The sequence below is a fragment of the Mandrillus leucophaeus genome, unplaced genomic scaffold, assembly GCF_000951045.1.
Source record: "Mandrillus leucophaeus isolate KB7577 unplaced genomic scaffold, Mleu.le_1.0 Scaffold5, whole genome shotgun sequence".
NCBI lineage: Eukaryota > Metazoa > Chordata > Mammalia > Primates > Cercopithecidae > Mandrillus > Mandrillus leucophaeus.
The window spans coordinates 1791044-1817902 of NW_012105364.1; the positions used below are offsets into that span (position 1 = coordinate 1791044).

At 37.6% G+C, this 26859-nt stretch overlaps 1 protein-coding gene across 4 annotated transcripts in view; it reads left to right on the forward strand.

Moving 5' to 3' along the window:
• Nucleotides 1-26859, forward strand: part of CHCHD3 (coiled-coil-helix-coiled-coil-helix domain containing 3) — a 296929-nt gene that overhangs the window by 177863 nt on the left and 92207 nt on the right. For 2 of the 4 annotated variants that reach the window (XM_011995833.1, XM_011995831.1), the window contains exons 5-6: nt 13737-13751; nt 14952-15035. In XM_011995833.1, the coding sequence (XP_011851223.1) occupies nt 13737-13751; nt 14952-15035 (99 nt within the window). The remainder of the gene's footprint in view (nt 1-13736; nt 13752-14951; nt 15036-26859) is intronic. The other 2 variants (XM_011995834.1, XM_011995832.1) reach the window with 1 other exon arrangement.

A 26859-nucleotide genomic window follows, 5' to 3' on the forward strand; every position in this document is an offset into this window, starting at 1 on the left:
GAAAATATTCAGAAAAAACAACCTTAATGTAACAACTAAAAAGAATACAAATAAAAATCAATACAGGGTAATAATTACATAGCATTTACATTGTATTAGGAATTATAAGTAATCTGGAGATGCTTTAACATGTATGGGAGGAGGTACATAGTTTATATGCAAATACTATGCCATTTTATATCAGGGACTTGAGCATTTGTGGATTTGGGTCTTGGGGAGTTGTGGAACCAATCCCCTGCAGATACTGAGAGACGATTGTACTTCACATTGCTGTGCAGTGAGGCTTTCTAGTGTGATTATGTAGTTACAGATCTTTAAAGGTGACAAAGGATGTTAAAATTTGTAAGTTGACAATGCTGATCATGTCTATTCCTGAGTTCCTTGACAGCAAAACTGGTATGCCAAGAGTTTCTAGAATTTGAGATTGCGGAGATCTCTGCCTCATTTTGGTCTTCCTATACCAGAGTATTGTTCACAAATAGGGATGTGAACAAAGCTAAATCTAAACCAGCCAGGCCTGAGGACTGAGTCAGACAAGAGGACCCCCTGCCTCCCTCCTGTGGCCTTTGCCTTTGCCTCAGGGTGGCTTCTTTAATGGGAAGATGATGGCATGTCTCTCTTCAGTCACCTGGATCCCAGCACTGAGGTGGCTGATTTCCATCCTATCTTGTGTGTGCTGTTGCTTTCTATTTGGATGAGAATGACTCGTGCTTTGAGTGCATTCTCTTCTTTCCATTGCTGCCTTCTAAGGCTTCTTTCCCTTCTTACCTGTTTAGGCCTCAGGTTATCATTTGTTGTTCCCATGATCTTACCTCTTAACTTCTTTTCCTTGGTTAGATAAGCCAGAGGCTTTGTACAGAGGCTGAAGGTTTTCAAGAAACCCCTCACTACCCAGTTTGGGGAAAACTGGGATGTTGTAAAGGGCTGAGTGTTCTGTTGTACTTTCATTACCAGTGACCCATTGTGGACGATTTCTTTAGAAAGAAATTTTTATTCCTTAAGTGCTTTTCCAAATTATATTTTTCTTTTCTTTTCTTTTCTTTTCTCTTTCTCTGTCTCTCTTTTTTGTTTTTTGAGAGGGAGTCTTGCTCTGTTGCCCAGGCTGGAGTTCAGTGGCGCTGTGTTGGCTCACTGCAACATCCGCCTCCCCGGTTCAAGCAACTCTCCTGCCTCAGCCTCCTGAGTAGCTGGGACTACAGGTGCCACCACCATACTCAACTAATTTTTGTATTTTTAGTAGAGATGAGGTTTCACCATATTGGTCAGCCTGGTCTTGAACTCCTGATCTCAGGTGATCTACCCGACTCAGCCTTCCAAAATACTGTGATTAGAGGCATGAGCCACCATGCCTAGCCTCCAAATTCTATTTTTCTTAGAATATAGTAGAGCTGCATCTTAAGGATTTAGTTTTAAAATCAGCATATAAGGTAAACATTTCTTTTGTTCAAAATTATTCTTAGGAGTTCAGTACTGCTAGTTTTTTTTCTATTCTGGATCAGTAGTTTTCTTCAGTTGAGCACTAGATGAAAGTGCTGGCTTTCATTTAAAGGGTTGTGAATGAAACCTGTGTAAGTTCAACCCCTAGAGTTCCATTCACTGGGAAGAGATGCTCACTCTGTGAGGGCGTGTGGGAGATGAGACAGATCGAGAGGAGAGCTGATGTATGCCTCCAGTCTCAGGCTTTCTTGTGGAGTAAGTGGAGCTCTGGGTACTACTGAAATTATTCTCTCTCCCTCCATCACCCTGGGCAGTTGAGTTTGCGTAAGTTAAATGTCTGTATGATGTAATTATACCAGCCTCTGTAAAGAAACGTAAACAAGATGAACATGCCTGATTATTTTCTGGCCTTCCTCGTTTTTATGTAGAAGATAATGAGTGTGATTTGGTTAGCAGCAATGAGTTGAAGTTGTTTTAGAAAAGTGGCCCCTTGCAGCCCCAGTCTTACCTATTTGAGTTTGCCAGGTGGTATGAGGTTCAGGAGGCAGCCCAGCGAATATTGCTAAGGCAAAGGCTCTGTTCTGGTAGTTGCAAACCCACTGCCGGTGCCAAGTCAGGCAGAGAAGGAACATTGCTGCTGCCACACAGTGTCTGCCCCTGGCAACCAGGTGTCATATATACATGGTTATTTCCAAATGTTGTTTAATATGTGCCCCTAGCATCCTAGCAGTTTGGCAGAAGAACATACACATTTATTGAATTTCCTCTGGCCTAGCTGCTTAGTAGATTTAAAATGAATAATAGAGGAAATGTTGTGGTAAATGTAATGCATGAAATGTGGATGTTAGAGGGGTCTTAGATATTATTTAGCCTGTCCTCTGAATTGTACAGATAAGAGACAGATCCAGAAAGGTGAGGTGATTTGCTGTAGACCATGAGTTAGCAGCCAAGATGGAATGGAAGCTTTAATTGATGCCTATTTTGTTGCTTTCTCTACTTGATAGAACTTATGGATCAAATAGTATTCCATAAGTTCAATTGAATTTACTCAGCCTGGCCTGCATAAGTGAAGCAATTCTAAAGGGAACTCATATATACAAACACATGTAAACCTCATTCTCTGCTGGTTTACATTCTGTTTGAAGTGGAAGTTGGTGTTTGTTGTCATCATTTTGTTTTGTGTTAGTTAACAAATCTGATTATGTGGCGGCCATAGGAGTGTGCCCTTTAGCTGTATCTTTAAGAGAACCTGCTTCAAAGGGTGTGGTGCAGTTAGCTGACAGCATCAAGCTGCTGCACCTTTGGGATCCACCACATGCTCTGGGGCTCCCCGTCAGCCTGGCTAAGATTTTCCCAGAGCTGTGTATGATCTTCATTCCTTCCCTGCTGTTGCTGATATCAGACCTTCAGCAGGGTCTGAGGCTCTCCTGCTTTCTTCTGCTCCTTCTGTCCTCCACCCTTCCCACATATGTCCCCATAATCAGTCTCCTGTACTTTATGTCTCAGCATCTGCATCCCAGAAGACCTGAACCGACATAATATACAGGTTGATTTGAAGTTATTTTTAGTGTAGTGTGCAATAACGGTTGCAGAAAATCTTTAAAAATGAATCTTTATGTTGAGTAGGACTGAAAATTGCTACAAATGTTTGATTAGTCATTTTTTACATTTTCTTCTCTTAACTTGAAGTCAACATGCGGAGAAATAAAGTCAGAGCGATGGGAAGTACACTGTTGTCAAGAGACAGGAGTCCCAGAACCAATTCTCTTTCTGACCTTCAAGAATTCCCTTCACCAACAAAGAGCTTGGAGCCTCACTTACTTCCTAGAAAATGAACTGAGTGATCTCTGGATGTTTTCTTCAGCTCTGAATGTGAAACAGATTGCAAGAAAAGAGGTTGAGTGGCCAATTGGTCCCAATAGTGTGAACATTAAGTCTAAATTTAAATTGAACAAATACAAGTTAGTACAAAGAAAAGGAATTCAGAAGTTGTGCGGTAATTGTCTCCATGTTGTTGTCCAATTTATTTGTCAGTTCACTGACACCAAATATCTTGGTGCAGATAGTGCAGTTTAACTAGTGTCTCTATGTCAGAGTGCTTCTGAGATTTTTAATCTCCATGGTAAAACAAGATTATATGTAAGTGCCTGGAAATGGAAGTTTTATTTCCCACAATGTGGAATAAGAAGATAGAGATATTTTAGTATAATTGCACCTTAAGTTATATAACTCAAAATGCTTAGTATTTATTCCCACTCTGTACTCACAACAGCTGTAGTTTAGAGTTGAGACCACCCTGCTTTTACGAGTGATGGTAGCATTCAGTAGTTGATAACACCAATCTGTGCTGCAGCTGCCTTTGATAGTAAAAGCCCGTTCCTTCTCTAAGTCCATATAATCACATGGTTTTGTAGAATATGGCCTTTTTTACCACTTTTTCATCTTTCAGTGCTAATTCTTAGCTTTAAAGTTTTTAAGCTTGCTAATGATGCTGTGACATAGAGTCCTTAATTTATTTTATAGAATTTAGCTTTTTGGAGCTGTATTTTATATTCAGTTGCTGAATTTGCTTCACCATGATCTTTTAGGCTTGTTAGCTGTTTATATTCACTTGTGTCTTTCATAAGCATGTAGTAGCTGAAGCTATTGTCATTAGAGAAAATAAGACTGCTTGTGTTAGAACTCTGAAACCCCAGCAGTTCATTTCATTTTTGATTCAGCATTTATTTAACGTTTCTTATGGATTGGGGATTGTGATCAGTGTTCTTGTCTTAAATGGATGTTGGGCAGAGAGCACAGAGCATATGCCACTGAACTGATGTGGTGATATGTTTCAGCACCTTTCATGTTGAAATGTCATGTTACTTTGTAACATGAAACTTGTAAGTTATAATGGAATCACAATATGCCTTGTTCTCAGGAATTATATATAAAATATTTGACAACAGGTATGGCGTAGTCACTGCCCAAGCAGAACAAATGTTAAACAACCAGAACCAGTTCATGTCAACGGAATCTCAGCCCTGCCTGATCTGAACATAAGTTAAATGGATTCAAAGTCTTATATGTGATAGAAGCTTTGATTCTGGTTTTACCAGAAGCTGTAGGAAAGAAAGAGCTTTTGTACATATTTTATATATTTTCTCACTGGGAAATGATTCATTACATTACAAAGATGTGAGCCACTCTCATTGCTTTTGTGCTTTATGCCTTTGCAATTCAACCCTACCACCAGATGATAGATAGCACAAGAAGACCCAACCCCAATTCTACAATATGTACAGACATTTATTGAATAAAACTTTATTAGAAAGCCGGTACAAAATGATTCATACGACCTGTTTTGTAAAACTCAACGAAGTTGCAGTTTTCTGTTCTTTTAAATACTTTCTTTGCAGGAAAGTTTCACCTGAGACAGATGACAAACAACAATCCTCTTGTAGTAGTCTGTTCTTATGCTGCTAATAAAGATATACCAGAGAGTGGGTAATTTATAAAGAAAAAGAGGTTTAATGGACTCACAGTTCCACGTAGCTGGTGAGGCCTCACGATCATGGCAGAAGGCAAAGAAAGAGCAAAGTCACATCTTACATAGTGGCAGGCAAAGAGCTTGTGCAGAGGAATTCCCTTTTATACAACCATCAGATCTCATGAGACTTACTCACTATCATGAGAACAGCACAGGAAAAGTCCGCCCCCATGATTCAGTTACTTCCCTCTGGGTCCCTCCCATGACACGTGGGAATTAGGGGAGCTGCAGTTCAATATGAGATTTGGGTGGGTACACAGCCTAACTATATCACCTCTTAAACCTGTGGTTCTCCACAGAGGCGATTTTGCCTCCTAGGCAATATTTGGCAATGTCTGGAGACATTTTGTTTGTCACAACTCAGAGCTGGGGTAGTGCTGCTGGGCTGTATGGATTAGAGGCCATGAGTACTGCTAAACGTTCTACAGTATGTAAGACCTGTCTCCATAACAAAGAATTATCTGGTCCAAATTGTTGATAGTGCCAAAGATAAGAATCTCTGTCTTAAACACATGGCTGAATACAGAGCTTTTTAGGGATCAATTCCGAGGCACCATTCCTACAGTAAAAGCTAGAGGCCTCATTGGATTTCTTTAACCTGTTCATGCAGCAGATGTAGGAGTGTCTTTATAATATGGCAGCTAATTCTGATATCTTTGTGATAGCTCTCATTTTACTAATAAGAACTCATATCTAACATTTATCATGCTGGTTAATGGACCATTTTCACCAATAAAATCCCATTTCCAGCAGTCATTTTGCTAATTAGCAAAACATCACTGTTGATTAAGGCATGGGTGACTGAAGCGCTTCTAGTAGCTTCCTCTACTTTTTGAGCTTCTAATAAGAATACTTGTTGATTGCTCCTGGATTGTGCATTCCTCAGTAACTTGCTGGCAGCACTTAATTCAGAACTTACATAATAATGTACACATAAAATCACACTGTATATCATGTAGTAGTTTGAACTAAATCTTGGACATTAGGACAGATTTCCTTCCCAGAAGCTGTACCTACTTACTTCGTACAAACTCTTGCACGCAGTGCAGTTCATTTGATACAGCTGCTGTGTACTGACTGTTTCCTTATGGAAAGTACAGATCTAGGTTGAGCCAAAGATACAGACAGAGAGGAGGAAAGCCCTTCTCTTGTCTCAGAGAGTTTACAGTTAAGGAGAGGAGCAGTGGGTAAGTAAGCATGTATCATACAAGGTAAAATAAAAAAACAGGTGCCATAGGAAACATACTGAAAGGTTTTATTAGCTGCAAAAGTAGGAGAAACAGCTAGGGTGTGACTTGGCAAAGACTCTGGAAGTAATGTCCAAGATGGTTTTGGAACATGGGTGCTGGGCTGGGTCAGTGCATGGTGATGTGATGATTCCACAGAGTGGACATGGGCACCCAAGTATTCTGTCTCCTCACTGAGTTTCTTACTCTGTCATAGTGCAAATAACTTCCAAATTATGAAATAATTAGAAAACTGGAGGAGTAAACATATAGTTAAGAATTGTCCCCTCTCTCTCAAACTGTAGAAGAAAGTTTATAAAACTGGTTCTAATTTCATCCAGCACTGCATTTTGCTTCTTTTGTTAGACACTATGATATACATAAAAGTTATAAGAGAACTTCTGGGATAATTTAAAGCAAAACACCACCAGATCACTTTCTATTCAAAATTTGTGTACTCCAACAACCTCCTCTCTTTATTCAGTGTCATCTTTACTGTTTAATTTCAAAAATCATTCATTCTTGGCTCTCCATTCTTATTTAAGAGAATAGTAGATACACCTTTGCATTAGTCCATTTTCACACTGCCATAAAGAAATACCTGAGACTGGGTAGTTTATAAAGAGGTTTAATTGACTTACAGTCTCACATGGCTGAGGAGGCCTCAGGAATCTTACAATCATGGCAGAAGGCAAAGGGGAAGCAAGCACCTTTTTTACAAGGTGGTAGGAGAGAGTAAGAGCCTGTGAAAGAGAAACCTTCAGACCCTTATAAAGCCATCGCTCATAATCACCGGAACTGCTCAGGGGAAACCGCCCCCTTGATCCAGTCACTTCCTACCAGGTCTGTCCCTCGACATGTGGGGATTATGGAGTTACGGTTTGAGATGAAATTTGGGTAGGGACACAGAGCCAAACCATATCATTCCACCCTGGCCCCTGCCAAATCTAAGGTTCTTTTTACATTTCAAAATTAATCAGGCCTTCCCCACAGTCCCCAAGAGTCTTAGCTCATTCCAGCATTAACCCAAAAGTCCAAGTCCAAAGTCTCATTTGAGGCAAGGAAAGTCCCTTCTATGTAGGAGCCTGTAAAATCAAAAGCAAGTTAGTTACCTCCAAGATACAGTGGGGGTACTGGCATTGGGTAAGTGCTCTCATTCCAAATTGGCCAAAATAAAGGGGCTGCAGGTCCCATGCAAGTCCAAAATCCATAAGGGCAGCCATGAAGTCTTAAAGCTCTAAAAAAATCTCCTTTGACTCCATGTCTCATGTCTCATGTCTCATGTCTAGGTCTCATGTCTCATGCCATGCAAGAGGTGGGCTCCCATGGCCTTAGATAGCTTCACCTCTGTGTTTTTGCAGGGTACTGCCCCCATGCTGCTGTCATGGACTGGCATTGAGTGCCTGTGGCGTTTCCAGGTATACTGTGCAAGCTGTCAATGGATCTACCATTCTGGGGTCTAGAGGATGGTGGCCTTCTTCTCACAGGTTCACTAGGCAGTGCCCCAGTAGGGACTCTGCATGGGGCCTCCAACCCTGCATTTCCCTTCTGCACTGTCCGAGCAGAGGTTCTCCATGAGGGCTTTGCCCCTGCAGCAGACTTCTGCCTGGATATCCAGGCTTTTCCATACATCCTCTGAAATCTAGGTGGAGGTTCCCTATTGACCTCTGTGCACTTGCAGGCCCAACATCACATGCAAGCCACTAAGGCTTGGGGCTTGCACCCTCTGAAGCAATGGCCTGAGCTGTACCTTGGCCCCTTTTAGCCATGACTAGAGCTGGAGCTGCTGGGACTCAGGGAACCAAGTCCTGAGGCTGCACACAGCAACAAGGCCCTGGATCTGGTCCACGCAACCGTTTTTCCCTCCTTGGCCTCTGGGCCTATGATGGGAGGGGCTGCTGTGAAGGCCTCTGACATGCCCTGGAGACATTTTGCCCATTGTCTTGGTGATTAACATTCAGCTCCTTGTTACTCTTACAAATCTTTTCAACTGGCTTGAATTTCTCCCCAGAAAAATAGGTTTTTATTTTCTACTGCATGATCAGGCTGCCAATTTTCCAAACTTTTATGCCATGCTTCCCTTTTAAACATAAGTTCCCATTTCACATCATCTCTCTCAAGTTCAAAGTTTCACAGTTCTCTAGGGCAGGGGCAAAATGCCACCAGTGTCTTTGCTAAACCATAGCAAGTGTCACCTTTGCTCCAGTTCCCAGTACGTTCCTCATCTCTATCTTGAGACCACCTCAGCCTGGATTTCATGGTCCATATCACTATCAGCATTTTGGTCAAAACTGTTCAACAAGTCTCTCAGAAGTTCCAAACTTTCCCATATCTTCCTGTCATCTTCTGAGATCTCCAAATTGTCCCAACCTCTGTCCATTACCCAGTTCCAAACTTGCTTCCACATTTTCTATATCTTTATAGCAGTGCTCCACTACCTTGGTACCACACTGCTATATCTTTATAGCAGTGTGAAAATGAACTTATTCATTCAAAATAAGTTCATTTTCACACTGCTATAAAGATACTCCCCGAGAGTAGGTAATTTATAAAGGAAAGAGATTTAATTAACTCACAGTTGCGCTTCCTGGGAAGGCCTCAGGAAACTTACAATCATGGCGGAAGGCAAAGGGAAAGCAGGAACCGTTTTCACAAGGCAGCCGGAGAGTGAAAGAGCGTGTGAAGGAGGAACCATTAAACACTTATAAAACCATCAGATCTTGTGAGCACCCACTCGCTATCACAAGAATAGCAGGGGGATCCTCCCCCATGATCCAGTCACCTCCCATTTGGGCCTTTCCTCCACATGTGAGGATTATGGGGATTACAGATCAAGATAAGATTTGGGTGGGGACACAGAGCCAAACTATATCATACCCCTGTGTGGCAAAGGACATAATCAGTTGACTGTTTTCAGTATGTTATTAGTATGAAAAAGTTTAAAATGTTGATCAGGGCTCTTGAAACTCTGAGAAGGGGAAGACAAAACAAACACCAACACCAACTGCCCTGATCTAATCCTGGGTGCTTGGGTTTGAGTTCCAGACTTCAGATAAGGAAGTATATTGGAAGAATGGACTTTTGTCTTTCATCTCTCTGGTCTATGTTCACCTTACATTAGGTGTTATAGCATTAGTGGACATCAGTGCAGTTTAACATTTCAAGCTGGGGTCTGCTTATAGCTGATGCTTATGCCTCACTAAAAAGTATAATAGGTTGGACATCCTTTAAGTTCACCTAGATGAGTTACCCTACTGAAGGTCACCCTCTGGTATGGTTTGGAAAACAGTGCTGAAAGTATAATTCTTTGTTTATTAATGCCACTTGGTAAAGACTCAGTGAACCCTATGTAATTTCTCCTAACGAAAGTCTAGAATTCAATTAATTGAATACATGGCTACTTTAATTATTCTGTTATGGCTAATTGATATTCACAGCGATCATGTTTTACAGCTTCTAAATGCAATATTACCTTACAAGTTTATGGTTCAGCCTCCTTTGATATTTCAATTCTTTTTCTGTTTTATGTCAACATATAATTTTATTAGGTTCGTATATATTGCACCTCATATGTAGTTTTGACAATAAATAAAGGTCTTTTTCCTACTCTTATTTGCTCATCTGCCTATGTGAGTTGTAAAATAGATTTTGCCTACCGTAGATTATCCATATCATAGTGAAAGATTAATCTTTCTCAGTTCTTTATATGTATGCTTCAGATTGTTAAAAGATTTAGAATAAAAGGATATATAGTTATAGGGATGTCCTGTTTATGTTGTTAGAGCATTGTTGTCTTTTCTAAATCCTAGTAATCTCTGGCTTCATAGTGTTATCTCATGGAAAGTTGAATAGGTACCTGCTTTGTTTTTTGCACTGAGCTATTAAAAATTGGACACTGACATTTCAGGGAACTTTGTCATTTAAAATATACAAGCTTTCCCGTAACATAGAACCTTGCCTTAACATGCCTTGTGCTTGATATACAAAGTAACATTTCATTATCTGTGCTAAGTGATTGTGATGTCACCGAGTTCCCAGTGCCGTGCAGTTGGTGCCACACCTGAGTCCCCAGGAGCAACCAGGGTTAAAAGGGTGTAGTAATGCCGAAAAGTTTGTGCTATGAAGATTTAGCCTGGACTATTCATGGGAAGGTAAAGTTCCTATCAGCACAGTATGTTATATTCATAATCCCAGTTTTCTTTTGTATAAACTTTATTATACCCCTTGTTGTAAAGCACCTTCAAGTCCATTCTGAAAAGAGACAAGTCTTTAAGGAAGTAAACATATGTACTTCACTTTTAATCTAGCTATCAACACCAAGTTAAGACATCAAAATGTTTGTGTTGGGTTCCTTAAACTTGATTTCCATATTTTTTTTGTGTTCTGGCATTATGGGATACTCTAGTTTTCCATAATGATCCACTTATGTACATTGTGTCACATTTTCAAGTCCAGTCACATTATCCCAAATCTGGCAAGATCTGAAAACTATTCTATACTTATTTCTTCTAGGAATAGCAAATAGCAGATGGGGAAAAATGTTTTATATTATTTTTTTCCCAAGATAGATTCTATATCAATAAATAATGTTGTAATCCTCTTTGTTTTTATTTGTTCATTTACAATGAGTCTCTGTTAGAGAGCTCTACGGAGTTTTATTTCCCTGCAGTAGGTTTACTACTTTTTTAAAGTTGAATGTGACTCCCCATCCTCAGCAGCTATTAGCTTAGTCAATGTATTCTAGGCTTATTTAAGTTTCAGGATTCATATCGTGTGACTTTTCCTCCTAGCATCATATTAACTGTTTCAAAGCAATGTGCTATTAAAGTGTTGTGGCCATGTTTCTTACTTTGTTATTCTTCCCAGTGGATCTCAAACTATTGATTCTGTTTGCAGTCCAGGGAAAGATGTGTGCTGCTGGCCTATAATTTGGTGGTATTGGGTCTTAGGAAATATTCCCCTCTTTGGTCTTTAGTGTACACATCTGAACTTTGGACATGTTATTTTAAACTTCTTCAAGGATCATGTCTTAGAAAAGTGAGTGAGCATATATCTGTACATCCTTTATTTAGGTTGTAATCAGCTTTTCAAAATTAAATTTGTTGATTGATGCAGTGTCCTCAGTAGGCTCAAGTGTTGAATTCTCTTAGTGTTTTCTAAATAATGATAATGGAATATCCATTATGATTTCTTTGCATTTTAAAAAATCTCACTGTGTGAACAAAAGGAACATTACCTAGTCTGAGTGTTTTAATATCCAGTGTAGATAATGCCATATATTGAATGGGGGAGAAAACCAGGTGCTGATACATTCAGGATTTAGTAGGCAGTACAATTTCCATGCTATCTATAACTGTTCAAGTTGTTAAAACAAATTTTTTGAATTGTTAATATAATTATTTAATAGGTCACTCTTTTAGATGCCCTCAGTGCTATATTTCCATCTCATAGTCAAGTGTAAACATGTGTAATATTGATATTTAAAAGATTTTTTTTTCTGATTACAGAAATAATAACTGTTCATTATAGGAAATAAGAAACAGTCCAAATAATATATCCCACTGCGTATGTCATAACTACTATAACATCTTACCATACTTTACACTTTTTTCCATGTCAATATAAACAAGTACTCTTCTCCGTCCCTCCCTTCTGCTCCTCCCTCCCCCATTTCTCATGCAAAATTAGGAACTTAGGGCACACCCTATTTTATGACGTGTTTTTTTCTCACTTAACATTCTGAGTTTTAAAAACTTAATTTTTTATTAAGATATCAGCTTTCAAGGACTCTTACTGTTTGATTATATGGCTGGATCAAAATCTTTATAATCAGTATCCTATTGCCAGATTCTTATTTACCCATACCTTTATTGTTCACTCTTAGTTGTTGCTTTAAACAATGCTCGTTGCATTTTCTTAGATGTAAATACTCTTTTGTTTTAATATTTGCTAGGATTGAATGCCTGGAAGTCAAATTGGCCACATAAGAAAATTAATGATAATAATGATTTATACACACATTCACACATTTATAGTTATTATTATAAATTTTAGTATGCTTAATTTATATTCATTTTTAAAATTTATGTAGTTAAATTCATTCTTTCTGATATACAGTTCTATGAGTTTTGACAAGTGCATATAATTATGTAACCACCACCACAATCAAGAAACTCATTCATTTCCTCACCTTAAAAAATTTCTTCCTTTTGCCCCTTGACTATTAAGTATGTTGGTTTTTCATTCTGAACATATGAAGAAGCAAAAATAAGAAAATAGATACCACCCATAAGTTTACCATTCTGCTGTAACCTCTGTTGACATTTTGTAAAATATCCTTCTGTTTTTTTTTTTGGTCTTTTGTTTTTGTTTTTTCTCTTCATCTTCCCTACAAAAAAAGAGGTTATACTGCCTGTTGGTTTATATAGCTTTTTTCTTTTTTACGTGGTATACTTTGAGAACATATTTCATTTAGCCATTGGTTTGTTTTTGTTTTGCTGCAATTCTAAACAGCCTTGTAATGAAGTCTAAAAAGCCCTATCATGAACATCTTTGCATATAGTACTTAAGAAAAGTACCGTAAGTAGTGTTTTTAGGTCTCAGTGCATATGTACATTTTAAAGACTTGTTAATTTTATCTGATTGATTTATAAAATGGGTATACCAATTTATATTCTGACCAGCAGTGTATTGGAGAGCCTGTTTTCTTATATCCTTGCCAATATTGAGTATTTTTATTTTACATTTTTGTTAGTTGGTGAATGAATAATATTAGACACCGTATTACCTTAATTTGTACTATCTGATTTGCTGTGGTGTTGGATTTTTTTCATGTGTTTATTATTCATATTTTTTTGTGTGTTAATTTCTAGTTTATATTGTTTGTGTATATTTCTTTTTTTTTTTTTTTTGCGGGGAGAGGGGGGGGGGATGAGGCTTTTCTTTTTTAAGTTCTCTGTACGTTAATAACGTTAACTCTCCCAGTTATATGTTAGGATTTCTTTTCCTCTTTTTGTTACTTGCTGCTTCTTTGGATTTTATAGTGCTTTTGTTTTATGGAGTTTCTTATGAGTCTATTCTTTTTCATTTTCTTTATTTATATTTTGGGTTTTTATGTTGAATTTAGAGAGGTCTTTTCTCTTTAGATTATGTAGTCATGTATATTAGATTTGAAATTCGTTTGCTTTTTGTTTCATATTCCTAACAGTCTAATAAAATTTTTACTGTGCTGTACCAGGGAGCCATAGATTATATACTTGTATATGAGTATACTTTAATCTAATCTTAACATTGTATTTGTTTTTATTTATTCTTATGCTTCCAAGCAGCATGTACTTTTTATTGAATCCTCTATTCAAACTGTAACAGTATAGTGACATTAAAATGTGTCTGAAGTTAAGCATTTCCTTTTTATTTTTTCCCCATTACCTTCTTCGACTTGCATTTTAAATATTATCCGTCAGATTTTGTGTGTGTGTGAAATTAGGAAAAAACAGTACTTACGTTGTTAAATAACTGTTTATTTTATTTTTAACATGCCGCAGGATATTGAAGACAAAGTAAGTAGCAAAACAGCAACCTATAAATGTGCAAGTAGTTCACCTAAACTAAGCAGATAGTTGAGTAGACAGACACCTTGATATCTGAAATAGGCAATACTTGGTCATTTAACGAAAGAATTTTGGTGAAGTAGCACAAGGATGGGAATGCCTAAATATATACTTGTTAATGGATGGCTGGATGCATACAATTAAAAAATATATATACACACACTTTACATATTAAAAGTAATATATATACTTTGTTTATATAAATTAAAAGATACATGCACATATATACCTATATATATCTATATATATAGAGATATATATATATACACACACACTTTCTTATAAATTGTAGTCAGGCATATATTCAGCATTCACTGAGCAAAAAATATGTTGAAAACAAAATCTAAGTCAGAGTGATATAGGAAAGTCTCATCCCTCAGAGGTAATGGCCAATTAAACATAATATTCAAGATACCAACCTTAATTTAAGAAATACATTTTTTTTTACACAAATCTTGAAAAATATCCATAAGTAGCCATCTTCATCATTTTTTAAAGAACCAAAAATATTTTACTTGTTTTGATTTTATTTTAAAAAATCTTATGAATTGAAAGTGCAATAACTAGTTTTTAAAATTACTTTAAATTATTGTTATTTATTATATTATTTTGAATTATTGAAATAAATAAATGTAGTAGTTTTTGTTTCCGTTCTTCCATAACAATTAATTCTTTACATAAAGGGAAATAGAACAATGTATGTATTTATTTGCAGGTAATTAACTGTTCTTAAACAAGATTTATGTGCAAAATGTTATTTAGGCATTACTTTTTTGTTCAAAAAAGGTTAAGAGCCATGTATCTTATGCCCAGGACAAAATTAAAGTTTTGTTGTACAAAATATTAATCCTTGAAATTACTCTTCGATAGGGAAGTTAAATAAGAGTCTGTTTTGTGCTGTATTCTGACGTTTCCAAATATATCTGGACAAAATAGGACACAGCTGTTACAGTGAAAAATACAATGCGGACTTATTCTTTACATTTAAATACAGCAATCATCATCTTAATGTTTTTCTATGGCAGAGACCTAATAGATTGCAAAAATCTTCAGATTTGTATTCTTATTTCTAATGCAATTTATTCTTGACTTTTGCTTTGCTGTTGCTGCTTTTTCTTGATATAGTATATTCCTCATTTCTTTTTTTAGGCTAGGCAGCTGGAAGAGAAAGACCGAGTGCTAAAGAAGCAGGATGCATTCTACAAAGAACAGCTGGCTAGACTGGAGGAGAGGGTATGACTATTTTTTGTCATTGATTCTATTACCACATCTGCTGCTTTCTTGTATATTTATTTAAAAATTAATTAATTAGAACTTCAACTGCTTTTCCTGGTTGTAAGGTGACCAGGAAGTGAAGAAGCAAAGCAGGCAGGTAGGTAGTTCATCCTCTGTAACAATGTCATTTTTTCTTTGGTCACTTTGGAATGGTTGCATTATTTGTTCACTGATGCATTTTACCACTTTGGGACCTATCAAATGCAAATACTTTTTTATATGTTTAGAATCTACATTGCCTCCAGGTCAGACAGTACACTGCTACTCTTATCTCCCCCAAACGTTGACTAAACTTTAGTACTCTCTTAAAAATGGTAGCGTTTTAAAGGATATATTTATTTTCTTTTATCTTTTATTTTTTTGCTATTTTCTTTTTGAGATGGAATCTCACTCTATCACCTAGACTGGAGTGCAGTGGTGTAATCTTGGTTCGCCGCAACTTCTGCCTACCGGGTTCAAGTGATTCTCATGCCTTAGCCTCCTGAGAGCTGGGATTACAGGCGTGCACCACCATGCCTGGCTAAGTTTTGTGTTTTTATTAGAGATAGGGTTTCACCATGTTGGCCACGCTGGTCTCGAACTCCTGGCCTCAAGTGATCTGCCTGCCTCAGCCTCCCAAAGTGCTGGGATTACAGGCATAAGCCACTGGCGCCTGGCAGGGTATATCTTCTTTCTGAAAACTCAGTTTCACTGCATTTGTAGTTAAGAAATGAATGTCTCCTTCAGGAGAGGTGGATAGGAGCTGAATAGTAGAAGTTAAACATGAGTTAGGAGAAGGAAAAAGAGATAGGGTGTCAAGTCAGCATGGGTCTAGCATTGGACAGAGATGGACAAAAGAAGGCAGTGAGTTTAAGAATGAGAGTTTGAGCACCTTATCAGTGCCCTCTTCAATAAAGTAGGTTGGTTATCTAGATTAATAGACCATGAGGTTGCAGAGTGAGCTCTCTTTTTCTTTTGAATGAAACTCTCAAAATTTTATTTGTTGAAAATGTTATTTGATAAGAAAATAGGAAAAAATAAGAAATACAATATTAACCCTCACTCAGTACAGTTATGTGTATGTTAAATGTGTTTGCTGTCTCCGTATGTTACCGAACTGAGTACCTCTTGAATGTAGAGAGCATTTTCTCATTCATTTAGCAGATATTTACTTAAGCACCTAATATATGTTTGGCCCTGGTCTTGTGCCAGCAGCTTTGTACTAGTGAAGAAAATGAGGTAAACATCTGTCTTCCTGGAGCTTAAATTCAATTTAAAACCAGAATACATATTGTATGGCAGGTTATGATAATTTTGAGAGGACTAAAATGGGAAAAATCCCAGGGCTGGGGTTTAGGCATGGAGTTGGGTAGAGAGGGAAGATCTCTCTGTTGAGGTGACATTTGGGAAGAGGCCTATGGTAATAGGGAAGCAAACCATTGCCAAAACCATGAAGCAGGCGTGAACTTGGCGTGTTTGGGAAGGCTGGGGATTTGGGAACAGACAAGCCCTCTGGATGCTGTCTTGGGCAAGAGTTGAAGCAACAGAGAATTAGTAAGAAATATGGCAGTAATTCGGAAAAGGGATGACTGGTGTGGGTCTGAGTGCCGGCAGGGGAAGTAATGAAATGTGGTTCAGTATTTTAAAGGTAGAGCTGACCAGATTTGCCAATGGCTTTGAACATGAGTGAAGAAAGAAAAGACTCAAACTCTAGGTTTATGGCTTTTATAACTAGAAGGTTTTTTCCACAGGGGAAGATTCTTAAGATATGGATTGGGATGTTGGTGGTAGAGGAAATCAGGAGTTTCATTACGGATATGTTAAGCTTGGGACACTTCAGACATTGAAGTAGAGATGTTGAATAGGCATAAAATTGAATGGTTTAGAGAATGTCAGGATTTTTTTCTGTAAAGGGCCAGATAGTAAATATTTTAGGCTTTGCACACCACATTTGATTTCTGTGCAGCTACCCAACTCTGCCTTTGTAATGTGAAATCAGAGAAAGCCAACTGTAAATGAATGAGTGTGGCTCTGTTCTAATTGAGGGACCCTAAAGTATGAAGTTCGTATGGTTTTCACACATCACAAAATTTTGCTTAAATTTTTTTTCAACCATTTAAAAATGTAAAACCAAAAACAGGGACTGGGCCTGATTTGGCCCCCTGGTTGTAGTGGGCAGAACTCGGATTTAGAGCACAAGCCTCTGATGTCAGATGCCTTGGATTCAAATTTCTGACCTGGCATTTCCCTGCTGTGTAATGTGGAGCATCTTATTTTACCTCTCAGTTGTTTCATATATTAAGTGATGATTTAATAGTGCTTACCTCACTAATTTGTTAAATGAGCCAATACTCAAAAAGCACCTGTAATAGTGTGTAGCACAGAGTAACCATTCACCCACTAATTGTTTTACTTCTATACCTAGAGCATTGTACATGGCTTAGAGTTTGTGTTAGTCTGTTTTCTCACTGCTGTAATGAGCTGTTTGAGACTGGGTAATTTATGAAGGGAAGAAGTTTAATTGACTCGCAGTTCTCCGTGGCTAGGGAGGCCTCAGGAAACTTACAATTATGGCAGAAGATGAAAGGGAAGCAGGCACCTTTTTCACACAGTGGCAGGAGAGAAAGCATGTGCAGGGGAAACTACTTGTAAACCATCAGATCTGAGAACTCTCTCACTTTCCACAAGAACGGCCTGGGGAAACCACACCCATGATCCAGTTACCTCCCACTAGGTCCCTACCTCAGCATGTGGGCATTACAATTCGAGATGAGATTTGGGTGGGGACACAGAGCCAAACCATATCAGAGTTAGTAAACGTTAAATGAGTGCAAGTGAAAGTTTTTGAGATGATGTACCTGGCACCTGCTTTTCCTCACCCAATGACAGTTTTCTTTGCCGTCAGGTTTTACTATGTTAGGTACCTTATAAACTTGACTTTAATTATTGTCAGGTTCAAGAAAAGGCACTGACTAATATTCTCCCATTTCTCATAGACTCACCAATTTGATTGGTACAAGTGTCTGAGAGGGTTTGTTTCTGGCAGATTGAACTTACCTGCTCAACAACTTCTCAACAAATAAACTGTTAGGCATTTTGGCATGAAGTAGAACAAGTGGTAGAAGATTAGATAGACACGATATGATAAAATCAAATTATATATACGCAGAATATATTGTTTTCCTTTTTGAAGATCAGGCTGGAAAGTAGTTAGCCTGCAGTTGAAACTGAAATCTGAGATGCACCAGTAAGCTTAGAATGCTAAGGTGGAACATATACACTACTGTTACTTAATAACTCCACAGTAAGTAATATGTGATAGAAAGAATGTTAGACAAGGAGTCAGAAGGCATGCTTTTGTCATCTTGTGGTGTCTGGTTCTTTATCTGCAAAATGGGGATATACTCTGTTCCTTGCTCATCTTCATGGTGATGGGGGGTATATCAGATGAGTGTGTACGAGCCCGTTGAAAGCTGGAAAGAGCTTAACAAATATCAGCTGTTGCCATGAAAGAATATCTGCTTACTTTCCATTGTGTATAAGATAATGATAATCATAAAATTAATATCATTCGACTTCCTTGTGTCTTTTGCCCGTTTCTGTACAGTCCTGTTTTTGTTTGTCACTGTCATTCTCGAAGTACCCAAGTTGAATTTTGTCACTTTGGATTTCTTCCAGGAATATGTGGGAGACATTTAGGTCTCTAATGATGAAGCATTTTCTAGGCATAATACAAAAGATTGTAAAGGGATTTTCTTTTGTATTACGATGGCAGTGAAAATTACAATGTCTAACTGTTTCTGTTAGGAATTCTGCATACACTTTTGTATTAGACAGTGTAAAAATGCTGAATCCATTAATTCGTATTGTAAGAAATAATGATTCTAGTATTAATATAACTTGCAGAATCATCTAACTTACTAGGAAATCCAGGTTGCCTGTGGTTTAAAAGTGGACATAAGCACATATCTTTCCTCTTTTAACCAAATGAAGTGATGAAACTATAAAGTAGATACCAGATGGTGTATCATTAATGGAGAGGGGTGTAGCATCAATGAGTCTTTTGCAGAATCATTCTGAGGGAGATTCCTAAGATAACCTTACCATCTGCACAGCAACTAGATTAACTAACACAGCAATTGTATACGTTATCACTTTTTGATGACTTGAACTATTCATTTTTATTGGCTTGATGCAAATTTCTTTTGAGAGTATGAATCAAAGTGCACTAAACATGTGAAGTACATTTAGTTCTGTAATACAGCTTGATTTGCTTCTTGGATCTATTTTAATAAACTGTGTTAATTAGATAATTCCCATGTGTGAATGGAACCCCCTCCACCCAGGTATTTATATTGGCCACTGCACCCAGGAGTCTGAGATAATTTTCTTCTTTCACTAACTTGTTAGGAGTAATAAGTGTAATTTAACTGGACACTGATTTCACCCTCTTTAGAACCAGTTTTCAAAAGCAGCGACACTTTATTGAGAGAGAAGGTCAAAGCCATTTGAAAAGATTTTTTAAGTCCTTATTTCATAGCCAAATGTTGCTAAGTTATCAGTGGCATCTCTGTGAACATTAGAGATACCACATTCAGGCGTTTTGCCTAATTGAAAGATACTTAGAGAGTATTAATTCCTGAGTACTGAGTATTAGTATAAGAGACATAGATAGTGTTAATTCCTGGTTGGTGATTTGATGAGAGGAAGCTGAGAACAGCTTTCAACGAGAAGGTTCTTAACTGTTTCTAAGAAGTAGTCTCCAAGTCTCTCAAGGAATTCTGTTTGTTTTTTGTCTTCCCAACTTTATTTTTAATTTTTTTCCCTACTTTATTTTTGTTTGTTGTATAATTGACAAATATGTCCATAGTGCTTTATACCTCTTTACGATAGCCACATTTTGTTTATAATATTTGTGATTAGTTGTGTGTGTTTATCTTGTACAGTCCTGAGGACAGAGAGCTCATTTTCTTATTTCTGTATTTTCTGTGTTTTTCTTTGGTTTTTGAGGTTCCATAACTTGCGTATTTCTGTATTTTCTACAAGTAGCAGAGTCAGTGAATTCTAGATTTTCTAAGCTTATGCTATGAAGTCGTGTTTATGCAATTAGTGTATGGTTTTAAAATACACACAAATGTTTTAATATCTTTTTCACTAACCATTTAAATTCATAATTTAATTCTATCCTGGGAGAAAGTCAAGTTTAACTTTGAATACTTTGTTATTGTTTATATAGCATCCTCATTAACATAGCTGATGATAACATTTATTGAGCATTTACATTGTGATTGGCACTTTGCATGGATTGTCTCATTTTATACTCACCAACAACCCTGTGTGGCTGTGCACCCTATTGCTTAGGTGAAGGCTTAAAGTAATTCACCTAAGAACATACAGCCAAAATATGATAGATCTGGATTTGAGCCATGTTCCATGCTTAAGCATTTAGCTGCTGTCTAGTACTAAGTTGAAGATGTTCATTCTGTATGTAAATCCTCTGATTGTAGTGTTAGTTCTTTGGGTCATTCAAGTTAGCTCTTTCCAGTTTCTATTACAACTTTTTAGGTCCTGACGTTATAATTTGATTAATGCTACCTCATAACCTAAAAGTGTTAAGCATTCAAAAATGAATAATTTTCTCCCCGGAATTTGGCATTTCCTGGGAAAATTTGACCAACAAGGAATGAATAAGGTCTTATTACCTAGCAATTGCGGCATGATACCCCTAAGTGTTATTTTAATATCTAGTTGTGCTTCTTTCACGTTGAAATAAGAAATTTGTAGTCATTAAAGCAGCTTAAAAGTTTCTTCTTGAGGTCTTCATTCACTTGCTCATACTTTGATAATGCTGCTTTCCATCTTTTCATCTCTTTCCATCTTCTGGAAAGAAAGCAAACTTTTTTTTTTTAACTTTTGACACAGTGTTTTGATAGTTATTTCATCGGAGTCTGGATCGTTGCGTGTTCTTCGGGAGAATGTGTGTTTTTCAGGAGTCTGTTGGTCCTGTGGGAGGGAAGTGAGGGGAGAGACCATGGTGATCGTGTCAGAGAGGGCAGAACCCACAGTCTCCCAGGGGTCTTCCAGGATGAAGGGCCTTGTCTCCCCAGGACATGTTGAAGACTTGAGCTGTTTGATAATGTTTTCTGCATGTATAACTTCTCAATTATGAATTTGAATTGATTTGCTCTATGGAATCCACTTCGCTCTTGGCTTTCCTGAGAATGATGGGGTTTGACTCAGCCTGAAGCCCTCTTGGCTTGAGGAGCTGAGGGAAATCAGAAAGTTTAGTTAGGTATAATACAATGTTGAATAACCCAGTGATGTGGCATGCATTTTTGCTTCGAGAACTCCTCTCTGTACCTCCCCCACTGCATTTACAATTTATTTGCATTCCTAAATATGAAGATATGTTTGTAAGATTGGCCACTTAAAATATTGTTCTGTGTGCTGTATGTAAAAAAATGGAAGACTTATTTTATTAGGCTAGTTTTTCATGGCATATAGTCCAATAGATGCCTCGTTGTCTATAAACATATTATCTGTTATTCATCATATGCTTACTATATTGAAGATCTGCTAAGTGTATATCATCCTTCAAAATTCTCTCCCATGTCAGGATCTTTGCCTTTGTTGTTCCCTGGGATGTTCTTTCCCACCTCTGAATAGCTGTCTCTGACTCCCTTACAAGTTTTAGGTTTTCCTAATGACTATCAGAAACTAGACTTCTGAACCCTGTCTCTGTCATATCAACCTATTTATTTATTTGAAAGCACCCTTCCAGATCTATAATTAGTGTACTCATTACTTGTTAACTTGTTCATGACTGCCTTCCCAGTCATCCAGTAGAAGTTCCACAAAGGCAGAAACTTTGTCTTAGACACCCCTGTATCCCTTATCTGGTGAATCATAAATGCCAGCATGGCATGGATTGCTTTCAGTTTTCAGACACCTCTGGATTTCAGCAGCATTTTGCATACAGACTGCAGGAAATCCCACTGAATTAAGATGGGGAGAGAATTATATAAGCTGAGCAAAAGAGAATAATACAAAGAGAATGGTGAAAAATAAATTGCCACTAAGAAGAGAAGTATATTACTAGTTTGTCACCTGTGGAGAGAGTTGCTAATTAAATTCTAAGGTCATGCTTACATCAAATGAGCAATTTTTAAAAGTCTCTCACTTATGGCAGATGACATGTCTTTTATTGCATCATAAAGTGTTGGGCTCATCTGTGTCATTAATTGGCTTTTGATTGCGTGACTTCTTTTTTCTCAATTAGTACCTTTGCTTCTGTGCTCCTCTGTGTGAAGCTTGGGGAAAAAATAATGCCAACAATGATAATAATGAGAAATGACAGTAGAACAGGTTATTGTCAGCCCAGTGTGCTTCTTACGGGAAGAAATTATTATGTTTTTTTACTACCAGATGAAGTCTATCATTGTAAAATATTTCAGTGAGTGAAGCTGGATCAACCTTTTCAAGGGAATAATACAGGATGGATTCACAATTAGACTACTAACATCTGAGATACTAAAATATAAACAATCCTTTTTTGGAGATAGATTACTTAAACTTGGTTTGTGGGATTAAGAAACCGTTTGACATTTCCCCCCGGGACATGCTTTCTAAACAGTTGCCAATGATTTTAGGTCATGTGGATAACTCATTTTGGCCCTGCCATGTGATAGAGTAAATTTAACACAATAGTTAAAAATGTAACTTCCTGGTAGATGTGCCTACGTAGGTTATACTAGTTTGCACTTGTCAACCTAGAGAGATGTACTATTCCTTTGACACTGGGAAATTTTGTTCTGGCTTCCTCATTCATGTGGAGATCAGGGCAGGTTCCCTGTGGTTTCTGTAGTTACTGAGAGCTACAGAAACAAGAGATGAGGTTCTATAGTCCACAGGTTTGGATGTTGAAGTTAGTAGAAGCTAATACCACTTTTAATTGTAATGTCGTAAGCAACAGAGGTTTTATTAAAGTGGCTTGGATTGTGTACATTGAGTTACTCTCAATTTTTTGTCATCAACAAGTAATGATAGTTTAAGTAAATGCACTTAGATGTTAATTGTTCGATAGAAAAATTAATAAGACCCGGTATCAGTATATCTTTTGTTAACATAATTGACACATTTATAACTTAGGTGCAAAGATGGAACTATTTTACACTCTTCCCCTGCTTTCCTAAAGGAAGTTTATTATTGCAGATATTCCAAAAGTAGCAAGCAAGGTTTTTTTTTCCTCCTGGTTTGTGCTCTGGGGAAAAAAATCAATACAGTATAGTAGATATGACGGTCTTATCCTTAATTCATTATTCAACAAATCCTCAAAATGCATTGGCTTTTCTGTTAACCTCTCTGAAATTCGAATTGGAAATATGGTTTAGGTAACCTTGAGCTGCTTTTTAAATTTGGCTTTAGGGATATGAGACTTACTTTTTTTCTAGGGTGAGCTGTTAAAAGTGCATCCAGGTAAAATGATCCCCTTAACCGGAGACTGTTTTTCTATGTCTAACTTTAGAGGAAAGATTTGCAAATCATGGGATCAGCACTTAATTTGGGGCTCTATTTACCATGTAGGCTGTCAAGAAGTATTAACCTTAAGGTAAGATGAGAACATAGAGTACAAAGCTGTGAGTTGATGGCACACAGTACAGCGGTATTAAATAGCATTATCCATCCTGCTTGCTACAGTAAATAGGATTTCACTATTATGATGTGTCAGGGCTTTCAGTGAAATCAAATTTACAAGACACTAAACTGCCATCCTCTCTGCTGAGCAGCTTTATTCTGGGATCTTGCTTTCATATTAATCCTGTTGGTAGGAAATACTTGTACCAATTGTGCATGGAAATTATAATTTAATGATCTCTTCCTTTTCTTTATTCAGAGCTGAGAATGGACTACTGTGCTTTGCAGTGATAGCCCCAGGGCTCTGAGAAAGAGATAATATACAGTTCAGCTTTAAAGCCCAGCATTGCTTTTTTGTGAGTGCTTGTAATGATCATAAGTGCTGAGATGCCAACAATATGGTTGCATAGTTTCTCAACTCTCCACATTTCCTTTACCTTTTGAAAGGCTACACAATAAAATAATTAGAATCTGTTTACCCTGATGGTTTTAAAAAATGATATGCCACTTGACTGTGTAAAGACAAGGTAAGAAATAAAGCATTGTGAAATCCAGGGAAAATTAATTCCACTTTTAAAGATTCTGTACATTTTGGGAAGGCTCAGCAGGCTGTTTTATTTGAAAAACAATTATTTACTCACTTTACTTTCTTTGAGCTTCTTTCTTTCTATTGATAAGAATATTACAGCCAGGAAATCATTATGTTTCCTGCGTATGAGATTGAAATTGGCTAAATCCTTTGAATTTCCTTCACAACCAATTTCAAAGTTAGTGATTGTTTTGCTTCTTGACATCTTGTTTATTTATACATTTCAAATGTACTTCATTTAGGCAGACCAGCCAATGCATATTTCCCTATTTTACTGACTGAAAAATTAAAGTACATGAATATTAAATTTTTTAAAGGAAATTGCAATGCTTGTGTTAGAAAGTGCTCTTCAATCCCAGTTTTATGTTCAGACCATGAGACAGCTGTGCCTCTGTAAGGGATTACGTTTCAACACATTAGCTTCAGTTAAAAAGATATATTTGGTCATTAAAACGTTTGCAAATAATATTAGCTCATAACATCATCAAATAAGAAGTGCCCACATCTGAATTTGGCATATAAAGCAGGTTTGCACAGTAAGGTCGGCATTTAATGAAGGGAACCCAAATCCAATTTGTCTGTGTAGACTAAGATAGGATTTTAACTTTGTTCATTCTTATCAGAATTTTGGGAGCTAGAGGGAGTCCTTGGCGTTCACCACTCATTCAAAAACACATTTATTAATCTCCTACAGTGAGCCAGGCCCTATTCAAAGATAAAATGATGCATACAAATGGCACAAAAGCCCATTGGTATCTGGCACAGAGCTTTCAGTTGACACAATGGTGCAATGGGCCCATGGAGGCTGTGTTTTGTGAAGAACACTACCTTTGTACTGCCTTTGTCCCTTCCAGATCTAAAGATCGTGGGATTTGGAGGGAAAGTTAGTAGGTTGGAGAGATCCATCAGGTTAAATTATCAGATAAAGACCCCAATACATTGGTTGCCTCAAGTAGTTCTTTCTGAAAATAAACATTAAATAGGTAATTCCTTTGAAGACCAGAACTCATTCCCCTTTGATCACTGTGATAGTGGCTGGCACATATTAAGCCTTGGATAAATTTTTAAAAGTTGATGTGTTTGTCCAGAAATGAGGTGGATTCCATAGCCAAATAATTTTGAGGAATGTTAGGTTTCACGAAGCTGAACAGATTTCTTTTCTACAGGCCTCCTCAAAAGTTATGTACACTTATAGCCTCCAGGATGAGGATACTGCATAATATGTTTCAGCATTATACCCGAACCATGAAATCGTTCTTCTGAGATATATCTGTGAATTTATCCCATTTTATCACCTGAGATTTCTGTGCCCTAAATAATGCTAGTACCTACATTTTTTTAGTCCTTCTTAGCTTGCATCCTGAGATGTAAAGGTATAGTAGCCATAGAATTTCACTGATGGAATTCCTAATCTGAGGGCATCTGAGGACCTGAAAGCACCCTGGGATTGCCGCCCTTTGCACTGTGTGCCAGAAGCATAGGCCGGTGAGAAGAGGCTGTCTCAGGGTCCTAAAGGTGCAGTGCGCTGGGGTGGGGTGTTCTTTCTCACTCTGAATTCTCTTCCTCATCCTCACCCTCTCCAAGAGTCTTTGAGAAACTGTAGCCCATAGTAGGTGTCTCATTTTGTATTTGGGTGTCCATTGACTCAATCTTGCGTTATTCCAGCCTCCTCAGAATTGGGAGCAGTGGGTAGTGGGGTTTCTCCTTGATCTTCCCATGTCAAGATTCAGCACTGTACCCGTTAACCCAAGAGTTGTACATACTTGCCTGAAGAACCAGGCACAGGTTTCAGCAGAATGCCACCAAGGGAAGGTCTAAACCAGAATATTCTTCCCTTTTATGAAGTGAAGTAAGAAGGTAATTAAATTGGATAAATTACCCCGGTGGATCTTTACAAATCTTCCCGCAAGGGTTGCCAAGATATGGTGCTGAAGGAGCATGTGAAAGAGATATCAACATCTTCTGTTCCATCAGAACCTCAAGGTTTCTGTGACCCTCTAGAAAGAATCTATAGGACTTGCTATTATTTTGTGAGGAAGCAGTAAGGTTTACTTACATAGGGTAGAAAGTGCGCTTTTGTATCTGGAGAATAAGTTTGATGATGGTCAGTAATCACATGCTCTGTAATTTAATTTGTCTTCAGAAAACGTTTGGAACTGGAGTTCAGAGAGAATGGCACGATCACCACACTGTCCCCTTGTGACTTGTAGTGTTTGCATAAACTCTATAAAAGCAGGGACCTTGTCTGTTCCTTGCTGTATCCCTAGTACCTAGACCAGTGCTTGGCACTTAGCAGGTGCTTGGTAAATATTTGTTGAATGAACAGTGAAGGCATTTTCAGCAGGTCAAACATGGCCATGTAACCTAGAGATGCATCTTCCAGGTTGCTTAGTGGGCAGCTTGTCTCCAGTTAGACCTTATTCTGCAGGTTTTCTGAGATTTAGGTGAAGGTCCTTTTGCTCCAGTCATGATAATTTCTGCTGTTAATGCAACAGCATATCTTATTTATGTAAAATTAAACATCAGTGTAATTACTACTCTTCAAGCAAACTTGAAATAAATCAAATTATTGTCTAACTG